The sequence below is a fragment of the Vigna unguiculata genome, chromosome 2 (assembly GCF_004118075.2).
Source record: "Vigna unguiculata cultivar IT97K-499-35 chromosome 2, ASM411807v1, whole genome shotgun sequence".
Classification (NCBI taxonomy): domain Eukaryota; kingdom Viridiplantae; phylum Streptophyta; class Magnoliopsida; order Fabales; family Fabaceae; genus Vigna; species Vigna unguiculata.
The window spans coordinates 13,587,999-13,600,109 of record NC_040280.1 but is presented as its reverse complement, the minus strand read 5'-3'; the positions used below and the strand labels follow the sequence as shown (position 1 = coordinate 13,600,109).

Here is a 12,111-nt window from a genome sequence, read left to right as displayed (position 1 = left end):
CCACAAGGAGAAGATGAGCTCAAGCACAACAAGTTGCCCATCACTCTTCTGCTTCAGACACTCTTCTGTCTACCACTCAGAATCTTGATTCTTTTCCAAAAGAAGATATGGCTGAAAACCCTCATGGTGATGGTAGAGGGCGTGAAAGACGCACTTTGGAGGACTATGCTGCGTTCACAGGGACCATTAATTTCAACAATATTGCTCGACCAACGGTGAATGCTACTAATATGAAGATTAAAGACAAGAAGGGTTGTGTAAATCAAGTGGCAGACCATCTGTCAAGACTAGTGAATGAAGAGGTGACCACACTGGAAAAGAAAGTGTTAGAAGAATTCCCTGATGAAAAGTTGCTCCTAGTATCTAATAGACCTTGGTTTGCAGAAATGGCAAACTTTAAGGCTGCTTAAGTTGTTCTTGAGGATATGAGTTTGCATCAACAACATAAGCTCTTTAGGGAAGCAAAATACTATGTGTGGGATGATCCTCACCTTTTCAAGATTGGGGTAGACAATCTGTTGAGGAGATGTGTGTCTGAAGAGGAGGCAAGAAGTATTATGTGGCATTGCCACAATTCACCCTATAGAGGACACTATAGTGGAGAAAGAATAGCTGGAAAGGTTCTACAATCTGGGTTCTATTGGCCAAGCATTTTCAAGGATTCTCATGCATATGTGAAACACTGTGACAAGTGCCAAAGAACAGGGAGCATCTCTAGAAGGAATGAAATGCCTTTGTAGAACATACTGGAGGTTGAAATGTTTGTTGGGGTATTGATTTCATTGGCCCCTTGCCTTCTTCATTTTCCAAGGAGTATATCTTGTTGGCTGTGGATTATGTCAGCAAATGGGTGGAAGCTGTTCCTATGCCCACAAATGATGCTAAGACAATCATCAAGTTTCTCAAGAAGAATATATTCTCCAGATTTGGTGTCCCAAGAGTCTTGATAAGTGATGGAGGTTCTCACTTCTGCAACGCGCAGTTGAAAAAAGTCTTGGAGCACTTTAATGTCAAACACAGAGTTCCCTCTCCCTACATCCTCAATCAAATGGACAAGCAGAGGTGTCAAATAGAGAAATCAAGAGGATCCTTGAGAAGACAACTTCTTCCTCAAGAAAGGATTGGTTTATCAAGTTAGACGACGCTCTTTGGGCCTACCGGACTGCATTCAAGACTCCAATTGGGTTGACTCCATTCCATGGTATATGGGAAGGCTTGTCATCTTTCGTTGGAGTTGGAGCACAAGGCTTATTGGGCCATGAAGTTCTTAAATTTTGATCCATCCTTGTCAGGGGAGAAGAGGAAGCTACAATTTCATGAGTTGGAAGAGATGCAACTCAATGCCTATGAGTCCTCCAAGAGCTACAAAGAGAAAGTGAAGGCCTATCATGATAGGAAGTTGGTGAAAAGAGATTTCAAACTCGGTCAACAAGTGCTATTGTTCAACTCAAGATTCAAATTATTTCCAGGGAAGCTGAAATCCAAGTGGTCAGGCCCATTTACTATCAAGGATGTGAAAGCTTATGGGGCAATTGAAATTGAAGACCCATCCTCAAAAAGGAGTTGGGTAGTGAATGGCCAAATGCTCAAGCCTTATTTGGGTGGTGAAGTTTTGAGGATGACCACCGTCATGCACCTCAGTGAAGCTTAAGCGCCTTACCTGTCAGGCTCGTGACGTTAAACAAGCACTTCCTAGGAGGCAACCCAATGCTTTAAACTCATTTTGTTTTAACTTAGTGTTTTAATTCAGTATGATGTTTGTATATATGTGTGAAATCTGTTAGTATGATTGTTGTGTTTGTTGAGATGTTGAACTTTGTGTTAAAATTGCATCTGTGAACCTCTGGTAGAATAACTTTGAGTGTTGTCATGCATATTTCGTCTTAGGATAATAATAGCATGTGCTTGTTGTGGCATTTTGGATTGAGTTTAACCTTTATGCATCATAGAATGTGCTAGTGAAAAATTGGTGGTTTGTGAAAATAGTAGTAGCATAGTTGTGTAGTAAATTCATGTCTTAAGTTAAGTTGTGCAAATGTTATGTGAATTAAATGTTTTGCTTGAGTGTGAATGCTTGGGTTGAAGTTGGGAAAGCTTGAAAAATATGTTTGCAAGAGTGAAAGGTTGGTGGGAGCACAATAGAGTCAAAGGCAACCCAACCATAACCCAAAAACACAAAAACTTCACTCCTACAACTTAACCGCCTGACAACATTTTCCCTCCTGCCTAGCGCTAGTTGTGAAATTAGCCCCTGGGAGCACTCCAGAAGCTATGCGCCTGGCAGCACCTTCGCGCCCGCTTGGCGCCACACCAAAAAAACTGCTCCAGAGGTATTTTGTTGATACATCGCCTGGCGGCTCGAGACCACCCGCCAGGCGGCAGCGCTGCGCGAGCTCTGATTGGGCTTTTTAATTGTGTTTTTGAGCTAGCCCTATCCCTCACCCTAAGTTTCACTCACGCCTGGCGCCGCTACTCTGCCCTAACCTCTCCACTCTCACACTCTCACACTTGCCAAACCCTAACTCTCAATCTAACTCTCTAATTCCACAATCCTCTCCTAAATTCACAAACCCTAACCCTCAATTTCTCCCCATTCCCGTGCCCTCCTCACTCTCATTTACACTGCCTCTTTACTCTCGCCAGGCACCACTCTTCATGAACCCACACTTCCTGCATTGCACTCAAGTAATGTTCTTCTTCTTTTTTGTTCTTTTCATTTTAGTGTTCTTAATGCTTATTCTGTTGTGATTACATACTTTGGGTTCGTGATTTGTGGTTGCCACTGTTTTGAATGTTGCTTGTTTCTGCTTCCACTATGGTTTTGTGTTTTTTTCTTGTGCCAATCTTGCAGACCCGTGTTGTGCTGCCTGGCGGTGGCCATTTTGGCTTGTTTTTTATTTTGGCCTGTTTTTTTGCCAGGCACTGGAGCATCAGAGCTCCCTGTCACGAGCTGGCGCCTGGCGCCACTTTTGTAGGGGCAAGGCGGTGGCCCTTTTTTTTACCTCTTTCTTTCATTTTCGCACCTGATTGACTCTATATTTTTTTATTGAATCTCTCATTCCAATGCTAACCTTAAATTGCCTCTTTGTACCGAATGCTTACTTTGCAGATGGCATCCTCCTCCAACCCAAAGAGAATCAAGACCACCATTGGTAACCCCACAAAAGGGCAGAAACGCAAGGAGAGAATTTATTCTCACTACTTCCTCACTAAAGACAATGAAGACCACTTCCAAGTGGTCATGCAGAGAAAAGTTGTGGCAGAGAGGAAAGTCATTCTGAAGCCTGATGAAGTCAATGAATTTCAACTAGAGTTGATCAGACGCGGTTGGGAAAGGCTGGGTAGCTACCCTGTCACGTTCAGCATAACCTTGGTTAAAGAATTCTTTGCCAATGCCAAGGTTACCACCTCTACAGCTCCCACCTTCCTCAACTGTGTGAGGGGAAAAAGAGTGCCCTTTGATGCTAAAACGATCAATGGAATTTTGGGCACCCAGCTGGTTGATGATGTGGAATGCCAATTCTCAACGTTGGATGATGAGGGCATGGCACCCGGAGAGTTGCTCCAAGCACTCTACTTGGCGGGTGAAGGATTTCATAGGGGCACGATTCAACGAGGTTCCTTTCACCCCTGGCTCGATTCTAGTCAGCTTTTGTGCACACCAACATATCTCCATGCTACCATGTGTTTGTTCTCACGGAGGGACGCACCACCATTTTGTACACCATCCTGACAAGTCGGGTGATGGATGTGGGGTAATATATTGTCAATGAGATCCACCGGTGTGCTAATGTTGCCGGCAAGGTCGCTCTAGGCCATCCCTCTCTCATCACCCATCTTTGCAGCCTGGTAGGAGTGGACATTTTTGTACCCCCTTTGGAGAAAGCAACGCAGGATCTAGACTTTTCCTATTTTTCAGAGGTTCTACTCACTTGCTCCTAAACCCCGGAGGCACCACCAGCCACAGGGAAAGCCTGAGCCAGAGCCCGATGCAACCCTCACGATTAATATGCGGTTGCAGGCTTTGTAGGCCAAGCTAAATCATCTTCAGCTCCTGGAACCCCAGATGCAAGCTTTATACCGGCTGGGGATGGCCAATGTAGATATGCTTAGGGGCATCTCCCTAACGATTCCAGAGTTGAGCACTTCATCAGCTGAGGAGTTTGTAGCCACTGTTTCTTAGCCTGGGGCCCAGGCCACTTCTACTAGGGGAGGTGGAGCCTCAACTGCTAGAGATGATGAGGAGGAAGAGCTAAATGAAGAGGGCAAGGATGACGCCTAAGCTTGGAGAAAGTGAATCATCTTTTGCAGGACTTGTTTTGTGAATAGTCCTGATTTTCAATTATGCTTTTAGACTTCAGTTTTTATTTCAGTTTTAACTTTCTTTTGATAGTGTTGAACTTTGTAGCTTGGTTGGTGAACTAATCTTTTGCATTGACTTGGTACTTTTCATAATCATCTTTTGTGCTTGTTATGAAATGATGTTGAATTTGCTTGTGAGCATGAGCTTGTGGTTATTCTCATTTTGATATAGTGATGCTTGATTTTAATTGTGATCAATGATTTTGGCATATGTTGACAATTGTGGAACCCAAAGTACCCTGTGAGAGGTTGTGCCCCAAAGTTGATTTGTGTGAATGTTATCACTGTGGACTCATAATTGACTTTGCATGAGTTCATTTACTAATCATTTACTTGCATGCTACAGATGATCAATGCCATCTTTCTTTTTCCTGTTATATAATTGAGCCAATCCTTTTCAAGTTGATTTCTTGTGCAAACCCTTTGAGTCTTCTTTGAGCCTTAAAGACAACATGTGTCATTCCTTGAACCTTGAGCATAGTAAAGATTTTGACTACCTTACTTTGAGCTTGAGAGAGCAAATGATTGTTAGTCATGAGTTTGGTTCAAGTTTGGGGGAATTATTGCTGAAATAAGGGAGCATGAGAAAATTTGTAAAGTTTTTGGTTCAATTCAATAAAAAAAAAGAGAAGAGAAAATTGCTGCAAAGAATAAAAATTGGTGCAAGCAAGTTGGGAATTGGTTTCATTTATTCAATAGAGAAGGGAAAAAAATACTTTCCTGATTTGATTAGTTGCTCTCTTAGCTCAAGGTACTTTTGTTATCTTGAAAAACCAAATTTCCTTCTTAGCCTAGCCACAATACAAGCCATAAAAGCCCTTGTGATGATAGCATGCTTGTGAAAGTTTTATCCATTTTGAACAAAAAGCAAAGTTAAATTGTGTGACATTGTGATGGTGGAGAGAATGTTGTTTATATCCATACACCAGTGAGCTTGAGTGAAACACTTGTTCTTGTGAGAAATGGTTCCCATTGATCAAGGAAACATTTTGCCATGATTGTTGATCCCTTATAAACTTTTGCATGCACTTGTGAAGCTTTTTTTTTGTGAGCACCATAGCTTTAGCTTGCCTTGCTAATGAAACACATGTGCCAAACAATCTTTCAAATAAGAGCAAGCACAATTGACATTTGTTTTGGTTGTTTAACTATGTTCTCTTAAGTTGCTAGATCATTGCAATTGTGTTGTTCATCTAGGCCAAGTTACCTTTTTGCTTGAGGACAAGCAAGGTTCTAAGTTTGAGGGAGTTGATAATGTTAATTTTTACCATTATCCAAGCTATATTTTTTTTAGCAAAATCATCTCTTCCAAAGCTTTTAACCTACTTAATCCTCAATTTTATCTTACTTTTGTAAATAAATACATTTTGGGTTACATTGATCTAAATATACCACTAATCCCCATTTTTGTGTCTATTTATAGATTGGAAGCTTTGTTCCGAAAATCCAGACAAATGAGTGACCCGAAATTAAAATTATATTCTTTTATAAAGATGTAAATGTTTATAATATCAGTTATAATCAGTCCATGTGTTATAAGTTTGAGTTGTTATCAATCCCTATGTTATAAGTTTGAGTTATTAGCAATCCATGTAACCACCTGGCGCCATTCACTTCGTCGCTAGGTGAACTTGTGCCTCAAGGCCGCCTGGCAGGCTCCTCACACCGCTAGGCACCACGCAGCTTCTAGGACCTCTGCCTATTTGCTTTCGCCTAGTGGGATGACCCCTTTCGCCAGGTGCTACACGCCTAGTGCATCCTTGTCTTTTCCTTTGTCGCCTGGCAGCGCATCTTGTGCCACCAGGCGCCACACTAGTAGCGTCCCAATTACTGGTTTTTGACAAGTTGGGACTGGTTCCAAGGAACCCTAAGCACGCAATACACAATACATAAGTCAAACTTCATTGCCCAGTCATAATCTTATGACTGAACCACACTCAACGCATTCACTTACCAACTATTTCAAAATTTTGGATCCTACATTTACCAAATAATGATGAAAATTATCATGCAATTATTCTTTTGCCACTTGCACATACTACACTGATTTTAAAGCCATCATCTCAATTGGCGCAACATGACAACTCTTCAAATAGACATTATACCATAACAATCAATATATACACACCACTTTGACACTCTTGCAATCCCAATTATCGCATACTCATAATTACACTTTTTATTAATTATCTTTCATACATACTTTCCCTTTCCACACATTCTGTCCAATTTTAACCCCTAATGTGTAAAAAAATTTCCAAAGAACTACACGTAGAAACCCAACGCGAAACAAAATTAGCGTGTCTGCCTACACCTGATGTGTCGCCTGGCGGCAGTTTATGCGCCGCTAGGCGGTCCATACAAAATCTAGTTTTTTTCCAGATTTTCCTGCACCAATACAAAACCCAAAACCCCATTTATTAATTCAGGCAAGCATTGTATCATATTTTTCACATTTGATCAAACTTACACAAGTAATGCTTGTCCAAATATCATATAACTTTCACGAAAACAACGCGTCAATCATAATCATAAATCAGGTTTATTCATTCCCAACCCCAACATGAACCCTAATCCCCCAATCATGCCAAATTCATGTAATTTTCACCAACAGATAATCGTAGATAAAAATCCACCATGCCAATCATATATGTACATATACAAATTCAATCCATACATCACAACACCACTAGAACACAAAAAATTAGGAGAAACTGGGCAAGCCAATTCGTGTCGCTTAGCGGCCAACACATAGCTTCTAGGCGGTGCATAGAAAAACCTAAAAAAATGGCCTTGAGGCATGAGTCGCCTGGCGGGCCTTCAACGTCACCAGGAGATTTCTGGACACGAGTAATTTATTAGCCAAGGTTTGAACACACAACCATACAACTATCAAGACAATGCACAACCATTCAACCAATTCATGTTTCATGATATTTCCTACACATCTAGGATTATATTATCACACACTATGGTTAAGCACATATGCAAAACAATAATCAATTAATTTAACAAATAATTGGCATCATTAGGAATTGAACTCAAGTCCTTTTAATATTACCAAGTACTCTTAATCACTTGATTTTATATATGGTAAAAAGGAAACATGAACTTGGTTTACGTGAATGAAATCAAAGGCTATGTACACCCATGAAACCATGCAAAAAGACTACCATAAAGGCGTTACGGGTCCCACCAATGTTAACGAATAGAAAAATGATACTTGGACAAAGTTTGGATTGGCAAACTTTGACAAACAACCATTTTTGGCAAAAAATATCGTAAAACTTTATTACTTTACTTTTGTAACTTCCATAAAAAAAAATACTCTATTTAGTAACTTTGTCAAAAATTTGTTTGTAAAAGTTTCATTTTCCTTTAAAAAAACAACTAATGAGGAGAAAGAAAATCCAATTAAATAAAAGAACCAAAATTGCACCTATATGGATCCAAACTATGCCCACTCACGCACCAGCACACACAACCAACCACTAAGCCACTTGCTATGTCATAATCATATGCACATTATTTTTTTAAAAACATAAACATTCTATATATCATGATTAAATAAAATGATTAAAATAAATAAAACAACAACTTTAATCACTCAAATAATTATTCCATATTTCATAATTAAATTAATCAAATCAATAACCTTTCCACCATCGTCGTAGGTCTCTTTAGCTTCGATGGCTGCCTCTTCACAGCCTGCCCTAGCCCAAAGGTTGTCGATCTATAGACCATCACAAAGAAGTTGATTTTGGTGATTGACGTTTAAGGATTTGGAGGATCGAAAACCTTGATGAAGAAGATTAACATAAAAGGAGTTAAGAAAATGGTTTATGAGGGAAAATTCTTCACTTCCTTTGAAATTGGTATTTTCGCTTGTTCACTTCCTTTGCAAATTGTTCATATGCTTACCATAGTGTTTATCTTATACAAGCTTCACAGTTGGGTTTGTCTAGGCTATCTCTTGAGCTACAATATGTTACACCATCTGCTACAAATAAAATTAAGGGAATTTGAAACATAAGTAAAAATATCAATAAATAATAAATTGTATTGTAGGGATAAAAAACACTAAAAATGGACTTTTGTAATTGTCATACATGATTTAAAACTGTTGGCAACTAGCAGAAGTTTGTAAAACTCTCGCACAGTACCAGGGGTTCCAGAACCATCGGTAAATAACATAAGTTTCACAACTGTCAATAAATATCAAGGGTTTCAAAATGTCGGTAATTACTAAGTGATGGAGGTGTGACAATGAGCAAAGACAAGGATCCACTTGAAGAACTTGGAGGACCTATGACAAGGTCTAGAGAAAAGAAAGCAACAGAAGCTCTACAACAAGTGTTGTCAATATTATTTGAGTACAAGCCCAAGTTTGAAGGAGAAAAGATAAAAGTTGTAAATTGCATCGTGGCCCAAATGGAAGAGGACTAACGCGCCAGATTAATGCAATTTCTTTTATTTAAATAAGAGCCCATTTGATATCTTAAGAACCATCCTTGGAAGACTAAGAAGACCTTGTTGAATACTTTTGGATGACTTTTTGGCTGCCCCAATTTCAGTTATAATCAGCCATTAGGTAGTGGACCATTATTAGCTTGATTGGTTTATTATTAGCACTAGTGGGATATAATGACAATTAATGGTCTTTTTGTAATCCTAATGGTTAAAGCTTCTATATATGCTGAAACATTTCTTATCAATGAAATCAAGTTAAGTTTTGTTCAGAAATTCAATTTTCTATCTAATAGTGAGAGTGATTCTCCTAGTTCTTGAGTGATTCAAGAACCCTTGGCTGTATCAAAGGATTTTGCCATCCTTTGTGTGTTGCCTCCTTTGGAAAGAGTGATTCTTTCCTTCCACTTTTAGATTCACCCCTTATTACTTTCTTCTTCACCCAATTTTCAAAAGAATACCTAATTCTGCCCACAAAATATCTCGTGGTCATAACTGGTTCTAACCCTAAAAGAAAAAAAATCCTAAGTCAGCCCTTGTGCAATTCTTCACTTCCTTTGAAATTGGTATTTTCGCTTGTTCACTTCCTTTGCAAATTGTTCCTATGCTTACCATAGTGTTTATCTTATACAAGCTTCACAATTGGGTTTGTCTAGGCTATCTCTTGAGCTACAATATGTTACACCATCTGCTACAAATAAAATTAAGGGAATTTGAAACATAAGTAAAAATATCAATAAATAATGAATTGTATTGTAGGGATAAAAAACACTAAAAATGGACTTTTGTAATTGTCATACATGATTTAAAACTGTTGACAACTAGCAGCAGTTTGCAAAACTCTCGCAAAGTACCAGGGGTTCCAGAACCATCGGTAAATAACACAAGTTTCACAACTGCCAATAAATATCAAGGGTTTCAAAATGTCAGTAATTAATAAGGGTTAATCAAAATCGTCAATAATCTGTTAACAGAGTTAGTTTTTCTAGGGAAAAAGCATATCGCGGGTAGCTCCTTTAACGAGGATTAAAACCCCAAAAAAATCCAAAAATAAACCTTGATAAAATTAATTTTTCTTATAGTGTTATTTTGATCAAGTGACGTATTGTAACTTTTATTAGTGTATAAAAAAGAGTCATTATAATTGTATAAAATTTTATTTACTATAGTATAAAATTTTAATGTAATTGCCATGATTTTCTTTTTATAACCATCCAACATATATTGAAGTTCAAAAGATACAATATCTATGTTAAAATTTTATTATTATTAGTTTAATATTTGTTCTTTGCGTTATTTTGATCAAGTGATATTATAACTTTTAGAATTTTATTAGTGTATAATAAAGAGATTCATTAGAATTTAAAAATTTGAAGTAAACAGACATTTGAAATATATTTTAATTTGAATATTTGTTTTTATTTTATATTTTTTTAAAACAAATTTAAATTTTATCAACTAGAATTCATTGATGTTTACAAATTTAATAGATATTTTGGTTCTCATGAAATTTTATTTAGTATTCTAATTTGAAATGTATACACTTATAATATAATTTCTTTCTAAATATTTAATATCGAAGAAACAATCATCCTCCTAATATTGAATATTTGATAATATTATGTTTCCTTTGTCATAATTTTTTATTATTTTATAAAAATTAATTAATTAATATTGAAATAGTAAGAAAACAAATATAAGTATGAGTATATACCCGTTATCTGGTGAGATCATAAGATAAAAGTTTGATATCCATTAAATTTAGATATGAAAATAAAAATAAATTTTTTCGATGAAAATGAATATAGAATAGAAAAACCCCTGACCGTTGTCGTCGTAATTGCAATCTAGACTCAATTATAACTAATCTAAAATCAACATGTCCTAACACTAACTATCACACACTTTTGCCAATATCTCATTTGTACATATAAAAACTTGAATCTTTATTCTATTTGGGCAACAGTTTTGTGATAGTATATTAAATATTTTAAATTATTTATTTAAAAACTACTTATTTTAAATTTAATCAAATTTGCTCATAATTTATCTTCATGTTCATTTACTTAGCTGTTTTACGCTTCAGTTGATGTCATTTCAATCCTTTATAATTTTTTAATGCATATTTTAGATGCTACATATAACTTGTAGTACAAACACAAGAATCTCTTTTAGTGCAGTGATGCTTATAATAACAATATGATATGACTAGACTAGATGGTCTAATAACTCGAAAATAAAAAGAGACGAATTATTATCTATATATTTAATTATATGAATAATTAAATTCATTTTAAATATTTTATAGGTTTGAAAATAAAAATGGACAAATTATTTTCTATTTATTTAATCATATAAATCATTAAGTTCAATCTAAATATTTTCTTAATTACTACACAGATTTCAATTAAATTTTATATGAAGAAGAAACTCCATAGATTTCTTATAAACGAAAGGATTGACAGCATCTCTGATATTATCCAAGCTTGGCCAGAATATGAAAAAGGAAAATGCTTCTACGAGTGGTGCTACCATACATAACAAAGCATATATCCCATTACCAACTGACCAATAAACTTTGTCAAAATCATAATATTTAATTCACCGTTAAGGTTTTTTCCTAAACTTTTTTTCAAGTAATTAGTCATTGACTCATTCTACAGACGCGATGCAAAAGAGAAAAAAAGGAATTTGGAGATAGTTTTTTTACTCACTTTATTATGTGTCTTTCTCACTTTATTATGTGTCTTCCAAAAATCCTGATATGCAATATTAATATTAATGTTTTTAAATATATTAAAAAAATTTAATATACCCAAACCATTAATATATTTTGAAATTTTAGTAAAAAGACGTAGAGAATAAAAATAATCCGTAGAAAACTTGAACTCACTTAGAAGAAAGAGTACAATAGAGTTAATATATATATATATATATATATATATATATATATATATATATATATATATATATATATATATATATAAAAGAAACAATTAAATGCTTCATGTATTTGACATGCAACAATTGAAATACTAGTGAAAAATGTTCATTTAGTTTAAATAAAAGTTTGAACTATTAGTTATAATTAGTTTACAATAAATTTGGTTATAAAACTAAATAAAATTTTAATGGCATGCATATACTTTAACTTAATGTTCTTGTTGAATTATATTCTACAAAGTCTCTTGAACAACTCCAAGGGTTCACAGACTTGGCTTCAAAGGAAACATGTTCTGGTCACGAATGAAAGAGGAGAGATCTGGATGTAAAAGACACTTC

At 36.0% G+C, this 12,111-nt stretch overlaps 1 protein-coding gene across 1 annotated transcript; it reads left to right on the top strand.

The window, feature by feature from the left end:
* Positions 1-1,198: 1,198 nt before the first annotated feature.
* Positions 1,199-1,651, top strand: LOC114174495. The gene has a single exon (XM_028059335.1). The coding sequence runs from the start codon at positions 1,199-1,201 to the stop codon at positions 1,649-1,651; it is 453 nt and encodes a 150-aa protein (XP_027915136.1).
* Positions 1,652-12,111: the final 10,460 nt, after the last annotated feature.